Source organism: Peromyscus maniculatus, chromosome 12 (genome assembly GCF_049852395.1).
Source record: "Peromyscus maniculatus bairdii isolate BWxNUB_F1_BW_parent chromosome 12, HU_Pman_BW_mat_3.1, whole genome shotgun sequence".
NCBI classification, from domain to species: Eukaryota; Metazoa; Chordata; class Mammalia; order Rodentia; family Cricetidae; genus Peromyscus; species Peromyscus maniculatus.
In genome coordinates, this window is record NC_134863.1 from 21,601,878 (window position 1) to 21,624,490 (window position 22,613).

Below are 22,613 nucleotides of genomic sequence, written 5' to 3' on the forward strand. Positions count from 1 at the left end.
CATCCTTCTGTATACAAATACTCTGTCTGCCAAGAATGCCTTCCCAAACCTAGTCTGGCTGAGGCGCCGCTATTAATCCTTCAAGCCATCTCAAGCTGCTACGCTTTCTTTGACTGTCTTTCAATCTTCTTCTGGCAGAGGACTCCTCCCACTTTCCCCCACAACTCCAACTGTCAGAGCAGTTACCAAAGACATCAAACTTAGCTTGAAGGCTTAAGTTTCAGACTCAAGCGAGACCTGGTAATACAATCGAATGAATGAAATGAGGGAAGACCAGAGGTGAAATCATTTTTTTTCTGGGCAAAATCTTACAATAAATTTTGGGTTTGGGCATGCTCCCTCATCTCAAGCCTATCCTATCCTCTTTCCCAACTAAGTTAGCCAAATCCCCTCCTACCCTTTAGCCCTCCTTATACAACCCCATCACAATATTATGTCCATCAAATTAATTCCTTTCTCTCTAGAGCAGTAGTTCTCAACCTCCCTAATGCTGCGACCCATCAATACCATTCCTCATGTTGTAGTGACCCCCAACTATAAAATTATTTCATTGCTACTTCATAACTGCAATTTTGCTATTGTTATAAATCACAATGTAAACCTCTGATATGAGGAATATCTGACAGGCAACCCCAAAAGGGTTGTGACCCACAGGTTGAGAACCACAGCTCAAGAGTCATTCAGCTCAGAAGCGAGTGTCTACAGAAATGACAGCTGGAGACTGGGTAAGAGCGTCAGCGGATAAAGCACTTGCAAGGCTCTGTGTGAGGCCAGAACCAATGCAAAAACCCAGGGCTTGGCCCCGGCCTGATGCCAGGCAGATCCCTGAGGCTCACTGGGCAGCTAGTCTCAGGACAGTGAGAGAGAGGGTCTCGAAAACAAGGCGGAAGAGCTGGAGTGATAGTTCAGTGTTTAAGAGCACTGGCTGAGGGTGGTGGTGCCCAGCGTACTCCTTTAGTCCTAACACTACTGAAGCACAGGCAGGGCAGATCTCTGTGAGTTCAAGGCCAGCCTGGTCTACAGAGGGAGTTCCAGGATGGCCAGGACTACACAGAGAAACCCTGTCTCAAAGAAACAAAACAACAAAAAGAAACAGCAACACAAAGAGACAAGTAAATATACCACATAAAACACCCCAAGAGCTGGAGAGATGGCTCCAAGGTTCCCAGAAGCCATACGGCAGCTCACAACTGTCTGTAACTCCAGTTCCAGAAGTTCTGGTGTCTATTTCCGGCCTCAGTGGGCACCAGGTACTCACAAGGTATACATACATACATGCAGGCAAAACACCTATGCACATAAAATTTTTAAGTGGAGAGGAAAAACTCACATATCAACAGAAACACCTAAAGTTGCCAACATGAACTTCTCAGACATTGCTACTACAGATGAAAGCAATGGTGTCTTCTCTATGAAAAGTCAGAATAAAACATCAAAGCCAAACATCCTCAAGCACCTTCCAATGTTCACACTGCCTGTTTTAAACACGCTGAGTATTACTGAACTACTAAACACTAGCATGTTACATTTACTAAAACTAACTCTTAAACTCTCTAAGGCAAATTTTGTTTGGCAAATGAAGAAAGTAATAAGGTTAATTGATTTATGTATCCCAGATACAGGGCCAGTAAGTTTTGGGGCTATATATAATTAAAAAAATCCATGTGGATCAGAAGTCACAAATTGGCCGGGCAGTCACTACTCGGGAGGCAGAGGCAGGAGGATCTCTGTGAGTTTGAGGCCAAACTGGGACATTCACTGGGAGTGAATTCCAGGACACCCAGGGCTGAGAAACCCTGTCTCAAAAAAAAAAAAAAAAAAAAAAAAACACTCACACTCACACATACACATACCACACACACACACACACACACACACACACACACACACACACACACACACACGTCACAGGTCTATCCAATAAATCTTGCTCTCTTCCAGGGCATATGACTGTTAAAATTTTCTGTGGTTATTCTGAGACAGTCTTGCTATATAGGCCTGGCTTATATTTACTATGGAGGCCAGAATGGTTTCAAATGCCTGTCAATCCTCCTACCTCAGCATTCTGAGTGCTGAGATTACAGATGAACACCACATTACATCCATTCACTTGTCAAAGGACATCTCTCAATTCGGCACATTCCTATAATTCCACAACTTGGAAAGCAGAGGATGTAGGAAGAAGAATCAGAGTTGAAGACCAGGCTGAGCTATATGAGACCCTGTTTCAAAATAGAGATTCCAACTTATTAGTAAGGTAACCTGTCCTAAAGCCTGAGGGAAAACTGGCTACTGAAATTCAAAGACAGAACTCAGAGTCTTGCACACCCAAGGCAAGTGGCCATTTCCAGCTCCAAGGCATTCTTCAAGGATATTTCCCCCTGGGTGATGTTCCCATACACAGGCCTTCCTTCAGTGTGAACTCGAGGTCCAAACAGCAGGATCTAAGACATAACTTGATTTTAACTCAAATACAGATTAACCAGAAAGAACTTGGAGCTAGACCCAGTGGCAAAGGCTTGTACTCTCACCTACTAGAGAGGCTAAGGCCATTAACTAAAATTCAGGCTTGCCTGGACTACAGAGTTCAAGCCATCCTAAGCACTGTAAGAAGACTTTCAGTGCTTAGGAAAGAAAGGCAAAACATTCCTTAAAAAGAAATAATAATAAGGCTGGGCGGTGGTGGCGCACGCCTTTAATCCCAGCCCTTGGGAGGCAGAGGCAGGCGGATCTCTGTGAGTTCGAGGCCAGCCTGGGCTACCAAGTGAGTCAGGAAAGGCGCAAAGCTACATAGAGAAACCCTGTCTCGAAAAACCAAAAAAAAATAAATAAATAAAAAAAAATAAAAATAAATAAAAAGTAAGGGCTTAGACTATAGCCCAGTGGCAGAATGCTTTCCTAGCATGCAGGAAGCCCTGCGTTCAATCCCAGTGCTGTAAAGAAAAAGATTGAGAACCAAAACAAATAAAGTATTTTTCGTTGTATTTCACAAATGGGGGGAAAAAGAGAATCTAAGATATGGTCAAAAACAAAAACAAAAAACCCCACATGTGAGAAACATTCCACGGCTCATTTTAAAACAAACTAAAAATAGTGTTAAGAAATCTGACAATCAATCATAAGGCAACTCTTAAAAGTTGGTTCTCTGTACATCTTTAATCCCAGTACTTGGGAGGCAGGAGCAGGCAGTCCTCTGTGAGTTCAAGGCCAGCCTGGTCTACAGAGTAAGTTCCAGGACAGCCAGGTCTACACAGAGAAACGCTTATCTCTTAAAAAAAAAAAAAAAAAAAGTTGGTTCTGCATAGAACAGTGGTCCTCAACCTCCCTAATGCCATAACCCCTCATGTTGTGGTGCGCCCCGAACCATAAAATTATTTTCGTTGCTACTTCATAACTGTAACTTTGCTAGTTATGAATCATAAATATCTGGTATGAGACTCAACAGGGGTCACAGAGTATCACACTGACTTCTGAGAGTGCTGCTATGATCTTAGAATCACAGCATGTGCCACAGTCAGGTTTGACCATCCATATATACACAATAAGCCAACAGTCAAATCAATAGTGAAAACAGAAGGAGATTTAGTCAGTGTGCCTCTGGTGTGAGGAGGGACAAAGAGATGCAGCGACCCCTGGCCAAGTCCATTTTCGGGTCTTAATGTGAGGTCAAAGTTTAAGAAGAGGGCTAGGGTTCCGTATTCTTACTAAGCAGTCCTGGAAGGTAGTATGTCAAGTTGTCAATTTCTGTCTGAAAGGAGTACAGTGTCCGTCCATCCATCTATCCATCCCCTTCCCTCCCCACAGGGCTTATGCTTTAGGTTTTCTCTTCTCCCAACATGAGATTCCTAGGGGAGCTTCCATTTCTTGGGCCCGCTGTTTCAACAGTCAATGGACACAAGTGTCTCTTTAGAGTCTCTTCACCTCAGCCAGGCTGGTCACAGTGCCACTCCTAGGATACAATGTAAGATGCAGAAGAAAAGTACACCTACCCGACCAAGACAGACTGGAATCAAGCCAGACCCTTTATTAAGGTGCTGCCATTTACCTCCCCAGACACCAGCTTCTGCTGTAGAAAGAGCCAGTCTAAATAGTCTGCTACCTCTCAGCATTATTATTTTCTACTCTTGGACCTTTATTTTAATGCCAAATGCTTTTGTGAAGAAAACAAAAAATAATAAGAGTAAATAAATCCAGACTACTATTAAGGCACTTTTCTAACCTTTTTTTCCTATTCTAAGTCACATGACTGCTCATTCCAAGGTAAGAGTTGCAGAAAAGAATATGAGAAAGTTCTAATTAACAAATTAATTTCATATCCTGAAATCTATTTTTAAGCTGTTTTACCACCTCAGATTCAACCAAAGGTCCCAACATGACCCATGGGTCTAGGTGTCAACAGCCCTGGTTTTAGAATTGTTCTGTGGAACTCTCCAACAATTCCCATCCTCAGGTAACTTTAGTTTAAGATATATGCATTTTTGGATAGTTCTCTTCTTCACTCCATTTTTCAAGACTAAGAAGTAATAATTATCATAAAAATAAATTTTAAACTATTATAGTAGGTATAGTAGCGATCATGCTCTTGTCATTTACTTACTATTCCTGATACTTTATCCTTTCTGTTATTTCATTTTTATTTTGTTATTCTGAGTCAAGGTCTTGTTAGGTAGTAGCCCAGGTTAACCTTGAATTTTCAGTGAGCCTCTTATGTCAGCCTCTTGAGGTTACCAGCCAACACTACCATATCCAATTTGTTTTGTTTAGAGCCTAAGTATCGGTAAGCTTCACAGACTGGTTTTGAACTATTAACCTCAATCATCCTCATGCCTTAGCCTCCCCAGTCATAAACTATAGGCTCACAAGCACTGTGCCCAGGCATATACGTTACTTTTTAATATCGGTAATGCCAACACTTTAACCAATACTTAATCCTACCACTGATTATCAGGTTATCATTAACTTCAGGACATTCTACCTTTTAAATATCTACTTTCCTCAAGATGAAGCCTGGCTGGGAGAAGGCTCAGTGGTTAAGAGCACACGCTGCTCTCTCTACCAGAGGACCCAAGCTTGATTTCAAACACCCACATCAGGCAGCTCACAACTGCTTCTAACTCCAGCTCCCAGGGGATCTGACACCTCTGGCTTCTATAGGCACCTGAATTCCTATACACAGACACATAATTTTTAAAAAATAAAAATAAAAAATAGGGCAAGAGAGATATAGCTCAGCAGCTAAAAGCACTTGTTGCAGCCAGACATGGTAGTACATGCCTTTAATTCCAACACTCAAAGGGAGGCAGAGGCAGGAAGACCTCTATAAATTCAAGGCTATCCTGTTCTACAGAGTAAGCTCCAGAATTGCTAGGACTACAGAGACCCAGTGTCAGAACCTCCCCTCCTAAAAAAAAAGTGTTGCTCTTGCAGAACTTTGGCTCAGTTCCCAGCACCCACATGATGGTTCATAACCATTCACAGGCTCAGTTTCAGGGATCTGATGCTCCCTCTGGTCTCCTCAGGCATTAAGCATACATGTGGTACACAAACACATGCAGGCTAAACATTCATAAAATAAAAGCAATTTTATATTTTATAAATAAATCAATAAATTTTTTAAAAGATTAAATAAGCCTAGAACAATTGATATTTTTACCTGAATTCTGAACTTCTCTCTCAAAGTAAGAAAATTTAAGTAAGAATCCAAGATAGAACATGGCTTTGATTATTACATAGTTAACTCTCTGTATATATGGGCCAGTTAGCTTCAATTAACAAAATGTTACAAAAAAACCCAAAGGCTAAATCCTGTAGCCCACCTCTTAGCTCAAGATTTAGCTAGATCAGATACAACATACAGTAGTCCCCTTAAACCACCTGAGCAGTCCAAGACCTCCCAGTGCACACATGAAACTGAGGGTAGGCCCAGACTTGGTATATACATTTTCTCCTATACATACATGTCTATGAAGTTTAATTTATAAATTAAGCACAGTAAGATTACCAACAATAATGGAGCAACTTAACATTACACTATAATGGAAGCATTGCAAATGTGATCTCTATTTTTTTTCTCTTAAAATATCTTACCTTTAACTTAAGGAAGCAATTTCTAGTTTTCCTTTGGATAATCTGAATTGCTAGCTATATCAATAGGTATACTTACAATACTAAAATATCACAACAGTCTATTTGTTGGCCACGATGGCTAATATTCCACTAGTAAGCACAGTGAGTATACTGAACCAATGATGACTCATGACTAGGCCAGAACAATGGACAGTACAAAATTTCAACACAAAACTTAAATGCCTAGATCCGTGGTTCTCGACATTTTTAATGCCTTGATCCTTTAATACAGTTCCTCATGTTGTGGTGACCCCCAACCATAAAATTAGTTTTGTTGCCACTTCATAACTAATTTTGCTGTTATGGATCGTAATATAAGTATTTTTGGAGATAGGTTTGCCAAAAGGGTCACAACCTTTTTGAGAATCACTAGTCTAGATTGTTTATTTCTGGAATTTTCCATCTAATATTTTAAAACCACAACTGAATGATGGTTAACTGAAACTACTGAAGGTTAAACTATGAATGTGTACTGGGTAGAAGGGATACTATTGTATTCAGAATATATTTCATCACCAGAATTCTAGGGTACATCAAGTGTATCACCTTAACAGATGTTGGACACTAAATTAAACACTTTTGGTATACCTCTGAACTGTTTTAAGAGTGTTCTTGTCAATAAATGCTAAGCTGTTAACTCCTGCTCAATGTGTGGTCTAGTCACATACAAGGTCTCACAACCAGTACTTATTATAGTTAGTGTAGGCTACCAAGGATAGTACCAAACAATCTGTTTTAGAGGCCTGGAGTAACAACAGATCTATAATCCCGGCTACTTAGGAATCCTGGATAGTTCAGGTGAAGGCCATCCTGGGCTACACTACAAGTTCAAAGCTAACTGGACAAGTGAATTGAAGCCTTACACCAAAAGAGGCTGGGGATGTAGCTCTGTATAGTGTTTGCCTACCATCTGTGAAGCTCTGAATTCAAATTCAAGTACCACAAAACAACAGAATCCATTTTATATAAGGCCCTATTAAAGCCAGGCAGTGGAGGTGCACACTGCTAATCCCAGCACTCAGGAGGCAGGCAGATCTCTGGGAGTTCGAGGACAGTTTGGTCTACAGAGCGAATTCCAAGAGAGCCAAGACTACACAGAGAAACCCTGTCTCGAAAAAGAGAAAACAAAAAGATCATATTATCAAGATCACTTTGAAATTCTATTTTTTGTCTTCCAAGACTTTAGTCGTCCTTCAGATTTTATTTCACCATCACCCAACACTGGGGAAAAATACAGATGAGGACAAAATTCCCCAGTGTGCTCTCCTGTCACTGCCTGTTCTCAAAGTCTGACCACTGACTGGGTTCCATGAGTCAGTAATTCTATCCCAGCATATTGCTAAGATTACTGTTTATTTCAGGAATGAAGCACGTTCTTCAGTGGTTACAAAGCCACCATGATATAAAAAACACAATGAACAAAATGGGAAGAAAGGAACCCTAAGTGCCAGGAGAGCTGAGTGCTCCTTTCCTTTACATAGGCTCAGTTAACCCTAAAGCCCCTTTGAAATGTTATTCTCTAAATTGGAATGAAACAGGAAAGGGGAAAAAAGAACAGTTAAGCAACTTACAGTTTAAGGACTTTGAAGGCAGCCACAATCTAAGCTTAATAATACTTTCTGCAACACAGAAGTTCTTCTTTCTAGGTTTGTCAAAGTGTATGACTAGAAACTTATTGCAAAACCTCAGTCTCCTCATCTAGAAAATGAAGTTCGGGTTGGGGATTTAGCTCAGTGGTAGAGCTCTTGCCTAGCAAGCGCAAGGCCCTGGATTCTATCCTCAGCTCCAAAAAAAAAAAAGAAAAGAAAAGAAAAGAAAATGAAGTTCAATAACTACCAAGAATTTATTTTAGAGCCTAGCACACAACTACTACTAACTACTGGCTTTGACAAAAACAGGAAATCAGCAGTCAGGTCTGAGGACCACATTCCACACTCTCTTTCCATTACAGTTTTCTATAGTTGTCAACAGAGTTTCATGTAGCTCAGGCTAGCCCTAAACTGAGTCTGTGGTTAAGGATGCCTTGAACTTCTGATCCTCCTGCAGATTACAAGCATTGGACACCACGCCGAGGATTTTACCCTGGATAGAGCCTCATGAATATAGTAGCAAGCACTTTACCAACTGAACTACATCCCCAGCCCAAACACTTATTCACAGAAGAATCAATATTTGAAAAATAAATGTTTTGGGCTGGAGAGGTGACTCAGCAGTTAAGAGCACTGGTTACTCTTCCACAGGACCAGGGTTCACTTCCCAGCACACACATGGCAGCTCACAATTGTAACTCCAGTTCCAGGGAATCCAACACCCTCACACAGACATGCATGCAGGCAAAACACCAATGCACATAAAATAAAAATAAATAATTTTAAAAAAATTTGGAAAACTGACATTACCTACTGAACTCTTTTAATACTAAAATCTGATACAGAACCAAGTGCACCTCAGACATTGAGTTTTGTTCTAATAACTATGAAACTAGTTCCATACCAATAGAGATAACTTGTATTATTTCAAACTCGTTCTAAATTAAAACTTCAAATTGTTACTGGTGGGCCTGGACAAAGAAATCAATCATCCTACAACATCTCAACATGAAGCAATTAAAATAATACCACCTTTCCTCCCCAATCCCATAACCAAAAACAATGTTTAAAATCTCAACTACGTCACCCTCAGCCTAACCTAATGATGAATGTTTGGGAAGTGACTAGAGCAGATACTAATACTAGGAAAGCAGCAAAATGCGTCCTCGAGGCTAGAGGTAGCGGGGCTGCCTGTAATTCAACCTGGGCTGTACACAGCCAAGCCTTGTTTTTAAAACCTTTTTTTTCCCTCTTCTACAATCATTAGATTTACTATTTCAAAAAAACTTTCAGAAACTGATGAACTTTTGAAGCTATTATTAAGCCTGGATGGGATGTCCACACTTTGGCAACCACAGCCTATTCAGCAAAGCAATAATCCTCAAAAAAGAATGCTACAAAATCAATGTGTATTTTAGTAAAGAGGACGGGTTCTAATCAAAGGTGGAGCACTTTTAATGATGTACTGGCCCTTCAAAAATAAAGTCACTGGAATCAGAGAGATGGCTCAGTAAGCAGTAAGACCACTTGCTGCTCTCACAAAGGACGCGAGTTCGGCTCCCAACACCCACAGCAGGCAGCTCACACCACCTGTAACTCCAGTTCCAAAGGGTCTGGCCTCCGAGGGCACCCACACATGTCACAGACATACACACATAAATAAAAAATACTTTAAAATAACAATAAACTTCCATGTTGGCCACAAACCCTCTAGAACAATGTTCACCCTTAAAAGTTCCCACATCCCTTGGAGTTAAAAAAAAAAACAACCCTAACTTCGTGACTCACAAATAAAAACTCACCATTAACATGCTCAAGTATGTTCCATTCAGTTCAGAATCATGCAAGTTTCTAGGTTTACAACGCCCATTTATTTTGCACTCACATAAACCACTAAATACAGTTCTAAATCTAAAACATTAATGATTAGTAGTTAATTACGTAAGTGACTCACACCTCTTATGTGCAGACACCCAAGATCCTAGGACGCTGCTGTCCGTCCTAAGGGAAAAGGAAACAATAAACACCTGTCACAAAAGCTTTCCAAATTGGGAAGCCCCGAACAGTTACAGTCAATCCCCGTTGCTATTCCTTCCCTCCCTCCCTCCCAACTCCACACCCCATCCTAAAACACATCATTCAGCCAACAGTCTGTCTGTGTGAAGGGCAGACCAGAAAGAACTATACTAGCGGAATGGGCTCTGGGTCCTTCTGGTCCTTCTGGTCCTCCAGGGCCTGGCCTTTCTCTTCACAATCTCGAGTGTTGACATCACATCACATCCGCAGTCACTTTTCCTTTCTCGATTACCTGGGTTATCTATAAAGTGTGCCGATAATACCCCAGGTAATCCATTACTCCATGGCCCGGGCCGAACTTGAACTCAGTCAGCACCGGCACGAACCCATCAGGGACTCTGCCCACACTCTTCCTTCGGGGCACATCACCTTCCAGACTTTCTAGAGCGGCTGACCCACCAGCCGGGGGCCCGCACGCAGCGGATGCACTCCAGGCCTCCTCCACACCCACACGTGGTCCCAGACAGTGCCGGGTCTCGTCGCCCTCTCCCCGTCACACACACACACACACACACACACACACACACACACCTCTTTCCCCGAGAGGTGATGTCCAATTCGGGCCGGGTCTCGTCGCCCTCTCCCCGTCACACACACACACACACACACACACACACACACACACACACACACACACACACACACACACACACACACACACACACACACACACACACACACACACACACACACACACACACACACACACACACACACACACACACACACACACACACACACACACACACACACACACACACACACACACACACACACACACACACACACACACACACACACACACACACACACACACACACACACACACACACACACACACACACACACACACACACACACACACACCTCTTTCCCCGAGAGGTGATGTCCAATTCGGGCCGAGGAAGCAGCCAGCCACAGACTCACCTGGTACCCGCCACTCGGGCGACGCCGCTCGCCTTCTCCAGCCTCCCCATCTCCTCCGCCGCCCGCCCCACACCCCGCTCGCCCAATCAACTCACCAGCCGCGTCGCCGTGCTGACTCCTCGGCGGCCTCCCGGCCCGGGCAGCCAAAAGGCCGCAGGGGACCGGGCGGCCGCTTTCGCCGCCGCCACCGCCGCCCGCCGCCGCCGCCTCTCAGCCCAGCCCCATCGCCCTCGGCCAGCGCCGGCGGCCGCGGGTCGCTGGGGCTCGAGGCGGCGCCGCCGCCGCCGCCGCGCGTCGCGGCTCGGACCGTGGGGACGGAGGCGCAGCGGGGGGGCCCGGGCCGCACCGGGCGTAGGGGCGTCCGCGCTCCGCTCGTCGGCGCCTGCGGCAGCGGCGGCGGCGTGCAACCGGGCAGGGCGAGAACAAGGGAGCGCGGCGCGGAGGACCCGCAGGGCTTTTTGCGGGAGGCGGCCCGCGTTGAGAAGAGGCCTCCCGCCGTCGGCGACGAAGCGGACCCCCCTCCCCGCGGCCACGGCGCCCGGTCACGCTGCGGGGAGGGCCGGCGGGCACACGGGGAGCGCCCCGAGAGCTCAGGACTCCCGCGCCGGATGTGAGGTCACGTGGTTGCCTCATCCCAGCGCCCCGCGCGGAGGGGCCGTCAGGGGGCGGGGCGAGCCCGCGGCTCCGCCCACCTCCTCGCCGTCGGGCCCCGCCCCCCACCCCACCAGCCCGCCTGAGCGAGAACCGCTAGCGGGAGGCGCCGTGAAAGAGCGCTCGGCGAGGGAGGCTGCTCCGGGCTCATTTTGCGGGGGACTATGCACCGTGTGTGGCTTGCCATGCAAAGAGGCGATCACAGTCCAAACCCCCATTTTATGAACAAAGAAACTGAGGCCCAGAGAGAGGAGTGCTGACTTGTCTAAGGTAGCAGTCCAGAGAGGACGCCTGTGCTAGCTACCAAGGTGGAGAGAGAAATCCTAGCTCCGGGACCAGACTCTTTCCCTCCTTGATCCCCACCTACACCCAAAAAAGAACACTTTTTCATTCCAGTGGAACTCCTGGCCCAGCCCGCGGGCGTGGGACAGAGAACACAGTCAGGTAAGCAAGAGAAAGCTTCCACACCCGAGACCGCCTGGGCCTCCGGGAGGAGTTTTTCGGACAGTGCTGGATGCAAATTAAATGCTTCCCTCCACTGGAGACTTATCTCGGCGCTCTAACCAGCCCGGATATTCATATCGCGGCTTTGGGTTTTCACTGCCTTCCGCTCCTCGCCGAGCCGAGCGAGCGCGGGAAGCAGAGCTTGCCACCTGCTGCCCCCAGCTCCGCCATCTTCTCGCCCTGAGTCTCCCTCACCTGCATCCAGGCGCCTGGCCATCACTTGTTATTGTTCTCCTGCCTTCCTGCAGACATAAGCTGCTCGACGGTCTTAGAGGAAGGAACAGCATGTGCTCAAGTCCCTGTTCCTCATACTTAGTCCACCAGGGGCAAGGAGCGTTCAACCTAGTCACCTCTCAGGACATGGCCTCTTAGTCCGCAGCACGGCATGGCACCTCGTTTGGGTCAGTACAGTGTCCCAGAACCATGGCACTAGTTAATCCACCTCATTTAGGAACTAAAAGGATGCTGCTCCCGCCCTCCACCCGCGGCGGTGGGGTCCTGGATGGCAGCCATGGAATTTCTTCTTGCCAGATGATCTGAACGACGCACTAAGCGAAGATAAGCCACAGCTGTGTATTCCCAGCTCTCCACTATGTTTCAAACTTTTGTGTGTGTTTCCTACCCCACGTGTGCTAGAGTAAGCAAATGGGGTGAGGATCGGGGAAGCCTGGGCAGGGCTGAACAAACCCCACACACACATTCCTTCCAGCGCCCTTGACTCCTGGTTATTTACCTCTCAGATTTTAAACAAGCAAGCCTCTCCAGGCCCTGTAAAGTGTCAAGGCAACCATCCACTTAGAGTGCCCTCTTCAGTTAGCTGCCAAGTGTTTCTGGCCCTCTCCGCAGACCTCTTGAACAGTGGTCTCTCCTGGCTGCTTCTACTTCCTCATTCCCCAACTCTAGGCAAACTGACCACATACACACACACACACACACACACACACACACACACACACAAAGAGAGAGAAAGGCCCTTCTTTACCCTGCTCAGGTGAGAGTAGCCCATAACCTTCATGTCACCCACCATTGGGGGCAGAAACTGCTTTGCTGCTCCTTCTGGACTACCTCTGCACCCCTGGGTGTTCTTGCCTCCTGGAATCACTCTACTACCTCAGTTTGCGGAGGACTGCGCGCTCTCTCTCTCTCTCCCAGTTCTCAAGTCCCAGTACCTGAGACCTCTGCCTTCATCCACGGCATCCGTGAGTGCCACCAGTTGTGAAACAGCCCCTGAAATGCAGCGCAGCACTCTAAGCCCACCGCTGTCCTCCCTCTGCTTGACTCTCTCTGGAGAATCCTCTCCACCCTTGTTCTGAACTCCCAAATCAGCCAGACCTCTTCTTTCAAAAGAGAGAGAGAGTCAAATATCCAACTACCTGCCATGCACCTCTATCTAAAGCTCACAGAAAAACACCCATGGCATGTCCAAAACTGAACTCATCGTCTACCTTTATAACTGCCCCCTCCCAAAGCTATTAGCACGACCATCACTCAGCCATCTGAATTAGAAAGTTGGGAGTGAATGAGTCACCCCTGATGACTCACTGAGGCCTATCTATTTCACCTCGAATTCCTACCTCCAGTCCCCTGGCACCCATCCTTCCTGAGCTATGCTGCTTTGGCAGCCTCCCACCAGGCTTCTTCAGACAAACTCACCCTCCGCCCTGTTAAAACCCTCCAGTCAATGCACTCAGGCTTTTATTTTTTATTACACTTATGTGTTGGGGGGGCGGGGAGAGCATCATGGCATAAGGGTGGATGTCAGAGAACGACGACGACGACGACGACGACGTTTCAGAGTTGGTTCTACCCTCTGGTTCTACCCTCTAAGTCCCAGGGATGGAATTCGGGTGGTCAGGCCTAGCAATGCCTAGACCGGCCATCTCAGGCTTTTAAAAGACACAAGAGCTCACACTTGGTGATACATGCCTGTAAAATCAGCACTAGGGAGGTGGAAGCATGGTGAATTTGTAGCCAGCTGGGACTATGAGACCCAGACAACTCATTTTGTTGTCTCAAACAACCTTGAAAAAAAAGCCCAGACTTCAAGATGCAGCCACATTTCTCAAACTAAGGCAACTCATAGGACAAGGAAACCCCAGGAAGAAATAAAGCAGTTAAATGTTTCAAGAAGTTTTTTTTGCTACAGATGCTTGAAGTATGGAGAGAAGGGAATCTGAACACAGGTTTGGGGAGGAGATACTGAGTCAGGCTTGAACATGTTTAAAGGCTGAGGAAGACATGGAAAAGAGAGTCCCCAAACAGGACCGAAAGTGAGGAGAGCCAGTCTTGAAATGTTTGAAAGCTTGAGTGATACTCAGCCTATCACATTTCTGAGCCCCAGACTTCTGTTATGCTAGACCCAGGCTTTCCTTTTCCTGGTCACTGTTTAAGGCCCAGCCCCAGCTAAGTATGTTGGGCCACACCTAAAACTGAAGCTCTTAGGGGATGAGTCAGGAGGATCACATGAGTGCTGGAGTTCAAGGCCAGCCAGAGAAACATGGAGACTGCACCTCCAAAAAAGAAAAGAGCAGAGACAACAGAGCACTCAGCCCAGGGCTGCAGAGGCAGACCACAGTCCTACAGACACATCTGACCATTCTTGCGACAAAAAGTAGTTTCCATCATCAAAATCTGTCTTTACTTTTTCTCAACCCCCAGTCCCTTCTATCACTTTAACTCCTGTGTTACCAATAAAACTGCAAAGCATCTGTAGAGAGACTTATACTCAATCCCCTTGCCCCAGATCTACACATCACCCCCATACTACATCTAGTTTTTTTTTATCCCATTCTGAAGACACAAAGCACCCTCCAGACAGAGCTATCTATCTATAACAGTGGTTCTCAACCTTCCTAATGCTGCAGCCCTTTAATATAGTTCCTCATGTTGTGGTGACCCCCAACCATAAAATTATTTTTGTTGTTATTTCATAATTTCGCTACTGTTATGAATCATAATGTAAATTTTTTGGAGGGAGGGGTCGCAATGCACAGGTTGAGAACCACTGCCCTAAGTTCAGGGCCAGGCCCCAAGGAGTTCATCACTGTTCTCAATGCCAGGGGACTCTGTGTTTCTAGCTCTCTATTCACACACCAAGACAGAATTCATCACCCCATCTTTCATTTTTATTTATTTATTTATTTTTTATTTTTTGTGCATGAGTCTTTTGCCTGCATGTATGTCTGTGTACCACATGCCTGACTGGTACCCTTGGAGGCCAGAAGAGGGTGTCATCTCCTGGAACTGGAGATACAGACAGGTATAAGCTGCTTTGTAAGTGGCCAGATTTGAACCTGGACCCTCTGGAAGACAGTCAGCTCTCTGCAGTCTGTTATTTATTTTTGAGACAGAGTCTCTCTTTGTCACTCTGGCTGGCCTGGAACCCACTATGTAGACCCAGAATGGCTTGAAATTTGTGGCAGTCCTCCAGGGAGCACTGAGACTCCAGGCATGCCACCTACCTCTGCCTCTTTGAAACACCTTTTCTACCAATTATGTTTGATTATGTAGTCCTGGAATTCTTCCTCTTTGTTACTCCTCTCTGTCTGTCTGTCAGTCTGTCTCTCTCTCTCTCTCACACACACATACACACACACATAGACACACACACACACAGAGTCAAAGAGCCAAAGATAACCCCTCTGATGTATACAACAATAACATACTCTTCCCAGGGAGCCTTGTCTACCATGGCTATAGCTACCATCTGCATGTACATTAAGAATTTTCAACTGCACCCCCACAGCCCACCCCTCTTTTCAGAGAGTCAGGACGGTACAGACCCCTGTCCCTACCTTTCTCATTGTTGTTTGTTTCGTTTTTAAGACTTAATTTTTTTTAATTATGTGGTGGTGGCAGGGGTAGGGTGGGGGGATGAGTATGGACATGTAAATGCCCAAAGCTGTGAAGGCCAGAGGTGCCAGGCCTCCTCGAGTCGAAGTTACAGGGTCTTGTGAGCCACTCAGTGTGGATGCTGAGAATTGAACTTGAGTCCTCTGGAAGAGCAGCACTGTGTTCTCAACTACTGTGTCGTCTATCCAGCCCTTTTCTTTCCTTCTTTTGTTGTTTGTTTGTTTAGGTTTTTGTTTTGGTTTGGTTTTGGTTTATTTGAGACAAGATTTCTCTGCATAGCCCTGTCTGTCGTGGAACTCACTATGTAAACCAATCCAGCCTAGAATTAATTCAGAGATCAGCTTGGTTTTACCTCTGCTTCTCAAGTGCTTAGACTAAGTACGTATGCCACATACCTGGTTTATGAAATGCTAAAGACAGAACCCAGGGCTTTGTGAATGCTACACACGTAGTTTACCAACTGAGCTACATCCCAAGCCCATTTTAGGTTGTTCTGAGGCAGTTTCATGTATCCCAGGTTTTCCTCAAACTTATTATGCATGTAAAGATGACCTTGATGTCCTTCCTCTATCTCCCAAGTGCTGGAATTAGAAGTATGTGCCATCACCAGGTGGTATGTGGCACACACCTTTAGTTCCAGCTCTTTAGAGGCAGAGAGGCAGGTGGATCTCTGTGAGCTCTAGGCCAGCCTGGTCTACAAAGCGAGTTCCAGGATACTAGAGCTATTAGACAGAGAAACCCTGTCTCGAGGGGGAGAAAAAAAAAAGCCTGTGCCATCAGGCTGGCTAACATACTACGCTTTCTTATCTACTACTGTCAAAGGGCACCTTGGTTGGTTCTATCTCTTGGCTATTGTGAATCTCATTAAACATGAGAGTTCAAGCATCCCAGTCACGGAATGATTTCATTTCCTTTTGGATGCTATTCTTTGTGTTTCCTCCTCTTTCACTCCCCACCGCCAATCTAATATCATGGCCATTACAAATCTGTCCACGTCTCCATGACCATTACCACTAGAACGATCCCAGTCACCTCCATCTCTCCACCGGAACTGTTGCAGTGCCCCCCCCCCCAGCTGATTTCTCCACTGTCACCCTTGCCCCTTCCAACCACACGCTCACATCCCGCGCATGCGCCGGGGCATAGCTGGGGGATGACGATTTTCAGTGGCTGCCCATTTCACTGGGAATCAAGCGTAAACTCTGTTGACCTCCGAGGTCCAGGCCTTTCCCCTTTCAGTGGCACTCGGCCACCCTCACCCTGAGTCCCCTGTCCCCCTTCCTCATCCTTGTCATAGGGTCCTCTCTCAGTTCCTCATGCACACCCAGCTCTTTCCTGGCTCGGCCTTTGCACAGCCCTCCCCCTTCCTCCCTTCCCCTTTCTCTTCTTGTAAACTGACCCTTAGGAACTTGACTCTGGGCTTAAACACTCACACGTCAGATCTTGAGAAAGTGCCGGCCATTCCTTCTCTCCCTTTATCTTCTTCTATCTCCTTTGCTCATATTGGAACCATTGCCACAGTTTTACTTACTTGCCAGTATAGGTTTATTTAAATCTTCACATAGTATACATACCATACCATACTATACTATACTATATACTGTACTATAACCTCTGGGAAGATGGGAACCACAGACCAGGGGTGTAGCTCCATGGCAGGACACTTGCTGAGCACCCCACAAGGCCCTAGGTTCAATCCCCGGCACTAACAAAGGAGAGAGAGAGAGAGAGAGAGAGAGAGAGAGAGAGAGAGAGAGAGAGAGAGAGAGAGACACCTATTTGTGGTCCCAGCATCTTTCAAGAAGAGGCATTTAAGCCGGCGGTGGTGGCGCACGCCTTTAATCCCAGCACTCGGGAGGCAGAGCCAGGCGGATCTCTGTGAGTTCGAGGCCAGCCTGGGCTACCAAGTGAGTCCCAGGAAAGGTGCAAAGCTACACAGAGAAACCCTGTCTCGAAAAAACCAAAAAAAAAAAAAAAAAGAAGAAGAAGAAGAAGAAGAAGAGGCATTTAAAGGGAAGGTGAAGGGCTGGTGGGCTGGCTCGGCAGGCAAAGGCACTTGCTGTACAAACTGGCAATGCAAATTCCATCCTAGGAGCTCACCTTAAAGGTGGAAGGAGAAACCGCCATACTGATTTCCACAGTGGTTGTACAAGTTTGCATTCCCACCAACAGTGGGAGTGTTCCCTTTGCTCTGTATCCTCGCCAACATAGACTGTCATTAGTGTTTTTGATCTTAGCCATTCTGACAGGTGTAAGGTGGTATCTCAGAGTCATTTTGATTTGCATTTCTCTGATGACTAAGGATGTTGAGCATTTCTTTAAATGTCTTTTAGCCATTTGTGATTCTTGTTTTGTGAATTCTCTGTTTAGCTCTATAGCCCATTTTAATTGGATTGTTCAGTATTTTGATGTCTAGTTTCTTGAGTTCTTTATATACTTTGGAGATCAGTCCTCTGTCAGATGTGTGGTTGGTGAAGATCTTTTCCCATTCTGTTGGCTGTCTTTTAGTCTTATTGACCATGTCTTTTGCCCTACAAAAGCTTCTCAGTTTCAAGAGGTCCCATTTATTAATTGTTGCTCTCAGTGTCTGTGCTACTGGTGTTATATTTAAGAAGTGATCTCCTGTGCCCATGCGTTCTTCAAGAGTACTTCCTACTTTCTCTTCTAGCAGGTTCAGAGTAACTCGATTCATGTTGAGGTCTTTGATCCACTTGGGCTTGAGTTTTGTGCATGGTGACAGATATGGATCTATTTGTAGTCTTTTACTTGTTGACATCAAGTTATGCCAGCACCATTTGTTGAAGACACTTTCTTTTTTCCATTGTATAGTTTTGGCTTCTTTGTCAAAAATCAGGTGTTCCTATGTGTGTGGATTAATGTCAGGGTCTTCAATCTGATTCCATTGGTGCGTATGTCAGTTTTTATGTCAGTACAAAGCTGTTTTTATTGAAATTTTCTTAAGTGACAACTGGGTATCCTGGCATGACGATCAAGAGTTCAAGGCTAGCCTTGGCTAGATAGTGAATATGAGTCCAAGGCCAGACTCAACTACATTATACTCTGTACCAAATCAAGCAAACAAAAAAATTGGCAATAAAGATAAGATCGAAGCCGGGCAGTGGTGGCGCACGCCTTTAATCCCAGCACTCGGGAGGCAGAGGCAGGCGGATCTCTGCGAGTTCGAGGCCAGCCTGGGCTACCAAGTGAGTTCCAGGAAAGGCACAAAGCTACACAGAGAAACCCTGTCTCGAAAAAACCAAAAAAAAAAAAAAAAAAAAAAAAAAGATAAGATCGAGAGCATAAGAACTTAGTTATTACTAGGGCTTGAGAGAACAGAAAAAGAAGGGACAGAGAGGAGCTGAGTGTCAGGATGGGACTGAAGTTGTGTAGACAGAAGTTTGTTATAGAGAAATAAAGTAAACGGAAGTAAAAAAAAAAAATGGCAATAAAAGGCAGATGTAAGCCAGGTGGTGGTGGCGCACATAAAGATCCCAGCACTCGGGAGGCAGAGGCAAGTGGATCTCTGTGAGTTCGAGACCAGGACAGTCAAGGCTACAGAGAAACCCTGTCTCAAGAAAAAAAAAGGCAGATGTAGCTGAGTATGGTGGCCCTCACCTTTAATCATAGCACTGGGAGTGTTGAATCTGAAAGACCTGTAGTTCAAGGCCAGTCTTACTTACTTGAGAAGAGGGTGAGGAGAGGAAGGGAGGGAGGGAAGGAAGGAAGGAAGGAAGGAGGGAGGGAGGGAGGGAGGGAGGGAGGGGGGAGGGAGGGAGGGAGGGAGGGAGGGAGGGAGGGAGGGAGGGAGGGAGGGAGGGAGGAAGGAAGGAAGGAAGGAAGGAAGGAAGGAAGGAAGGAAGGAAGGAAGGAAGGAAGGAAGGAAGGAAGGAAGGAAGGCAGGCAGGCATGTATTTCTATTACCTGGGAAATGCAGGCTGGAAGATTAAAAGTGCCAGACCATCCTGAGATATATACTGAGAACTTGTCTCAAAACACCAAAACCAGACTCAGTGAGCTAGTTCAGGGAGTAAAGATGTTTGAGGCCAAGGCTGATGACCTGAATTTGATCCCTGGGACCCACAAAGTTGCAGACTTCCATGAGCTGTCCTTTGGTCTTCACATGTGGACAGTGACGTGCACACACCCACACACTCCCTCATGTGAGCTTATCACTCTGTTTACAGTTTGGTGTCCCGTTTCTCAGCATTTATGCATGAATGCCTGTGTTTCTTCTCCTTTTGTTACTCATTCTTGGCATGGGGTTTTCTTTGTTTGTGTGAGGTAAGACACTCAGTTTTACCAGACAGCAGAGGCTGTCTTTGGACTCCTGGTCCTCGGGCCTCCATGTTCCTTCCAAGTACTTAAAGCACAGGCATGTGTTCCCATACTCATGTGTCACCATACTTGATTGACTCAGTTTAGTGTATTATTTTACCCAGTGTTTACAGCAGTCTTAGGAATTTTAAACTGTTGTTATGTCTGTTTACAGATAACACTGAAGAAATCTTCAAATCTCATTTTGTAGAATAGATAGGTAGGTAGGGAGAGAGAGAGAGAGAGAGAGAGAGAGAGAGAGAGAGAGAGAGAGAGAGAGAGAGAGAGAGAGAATCCAAGGCCACAGAGTCAGTAAACAAACATGCAGCATTCAGATGCAAACAGCTTATTTCTAGGGCTAAACTCCTGACAGCCAAGACCAAGTGAAGCCATGATGATCAGCCTCTGGCATGCAGGGTGTCTGCTCAAGCACCCAGACTTCAGCTGGCTGATGAACAAGACCTTCTTACCTGCTGCTAGATCCCTACCTCTTGCAGAGCAATGGGACAGAATGCTGCTGAGCAAGCCTACAGAGCACTGGGTGACAGAGGCACTGCTTTTCAGACTTGCTATGGCCCCATAGCAATGGAATGGTTCTTGCTGTGGATATCGTTTTGTATAAATAAAACACTGATTGGCCAGTGGCCAGCTGCCGCCATGGTGAGCAAGATGTAAGGTACCAGTAAGCCACGAGCCATGTGGCAATTTATAGATTAATAAAAATGGGTTAATTTAAGGAGGAGTACTGTAAGTACAGTGTTAGGGCGCTCTCAGCTGACTGCGGAATTCTCAGTAATTCTGTGATCTACTTGTTAAACCCATAGGAAGTTGAAATTGAGTGGGGTGGGACCATTAATACCTTAGAACTGGAACACATAACTAACCTTGGTTTTTAATCTACGGGAAGCCAGTAAAGAGGTCCCTGTCGGGAAACAAGTTTGCAAACAGTAGTGGCCTGTGATCCATTATATCTCTCATAAGCATGTTATGTTATTGCTGTTATTATTTTGCCACGCTGCCAACCAGTACTTACAGTACTCCTCATGTGAATCTGGAGAGAAGTGCAAACAGCTCTTCAAGTGAGGAGTTGAAGGGCGGGCTGCACCTGGCTCACTTGTTGCAGAGAGTGTCCTTGTGTCTAGATGTGGTTTGTATCAAGAAAAGAGCAGGTGTGCTAAAAGCAGAGAAACTGACTTTAAGTCTTAGCCTTCTCCTTGCAAGCCAAACATTTCTTAATTGGAATCCCAATTGTTGTATTATTTTTATTTGTGGTATTGTGAATTAAACTTAGAGCCTCATGCATGTTAGGAAAGCACTAGGTCTCTTATTTTGCGAATAACTTTTTACTTAGTTGCCCAGCCTGGCCTTGAACTCATAATCCCCCTGCCTCAGCCTGCAAAGTAGCTGGCCTTACAGTAGTTCTGTGCCAGCAGAGCACGCCAATCTCATCTCTAATGCAGTATCACCCCCTCACAGGATATTTGATCATCTAACAACCATGCTTAGCGCTTACTATCTGTCAGGCATGGAGTACTCCCCAAGTCGTATATCAGCCTAGAGGTGAAGGGACAAGTCCAGAGACCATAATTCTAGGTCACACAGCTACCAAGCAAGACTCAGCTGCAGAGCCCATGTCTTTCTCCTAGACTCTAGAGTGGGTCGTGACCCCTTTGGGTGTTGAATGACCCGTTCACAGGGGTCACCTAAGACCACTGGGGACAAAAATAATCATTATATTATGATTCCTAATAGCAGCAAAATTATATTTATGAAGTAGCAATGCAAATAGTTTTATGGTTGGGGAGGGGGGGTCACCAAACATGAGAAACTGTATTAAAAGGGTCCCAGCATTAGGAAGGTTGAGGACCACTGATCTCAAGTCAGTTGGCTACCTGGCTCCCTCCTTTCTCTGTTCACTCTTCCTTCCTTCCTTTCTCTCTTTTTTTTTCACATTCAGCTGCAGCTGGGAGCCAGCCTCCAGCTTTGTGCCTGCACCCACTCTTCCACCGTGCTGTACCCCCCCACACCCATGCACCAGTTTTCTCGAGTTTCCTGGAACATTGTACCACGCTTCTCCACACTGTCTATGGCAGTGTTCATTCTCTGAGAGACAGAGGTGAGGAACGGTGAGAAGGGCCACACGGGCCACACAGCCAACACACTTTACAGAGAAGCCTTGCTGACATCCGTTCTATGGCATCCTGCCCGAGTGGATGGGGTGACACGCTGGTTATTAGTTGTGGCTGAAACTGGTTTGCTGACCAATAAGACAAGTGAGAATATAATGTCAGTGCGGTGACTGGACTGTCTCTTGTATTCTAACAGTTGGGTCAGTGAAATGGCACTCTTTATAGCACAAGGTGTGACCTTTGATGATAAATAATCCATAGAAATCTGTGTTTTTAAGGCCTTGAGCCAATGTTTTTCCCCAGCTGCATAACCTACTCCCATTCGTAGGAGTACCTTTCTCTCTCTCTCTCTCTCTCTCTCTCTCTCTCTCTCTCTCTCTCTCTCTCTCTCCCTTGTTTGTTTTGTTTTTCTGAGACAGGGTATCTCTGTGTAGCTTTGGAGCCT

The 22,613-nt window shown here is 45.8% G+C and overlaps 1 protein-coding gene across 6 annotated transcripts in view; it reads right to left on the reverse strand.

Moving 5' to 3' along the window:
- Atp13a3 (ATPase 13A3) overlaps positions 1-12,267 on the reverse strand; it is a 90,070-nt gene extending 77,803 nt beyond the window's left edge. For 2 of the 6 annotated variants that reach the window (XR_013043707.1, XM_076548673.1), the window contains exons 1-2: positions 12,069-12,267; positions 9,670-9,716 (exon numbers count right to left, since the gene is read on the reverse strand). Coding sequence is in view for 3 of the 6 variants with exons in the window: in XM_076548673.1 (XP_076404788.1) it covers positions 9,670-9,716; positions 12,069-12,160 (139 nt within the window). In the remaining 3 variants the exon portion in view is untranslated. Of the gene's footprint in view, positions 1-9,669; positions 9,717-10,810; positions 10,976-12,068 lie in introns of those variants that run through there. The other 4 variants (XM_076548674.1, XM_076548672.1, XM_076548675.1 and 1 more) reach the window with 3 other exon arrangements.
- Positions 12,268-22,613: the final 10,346 nt, after the last annotated feature.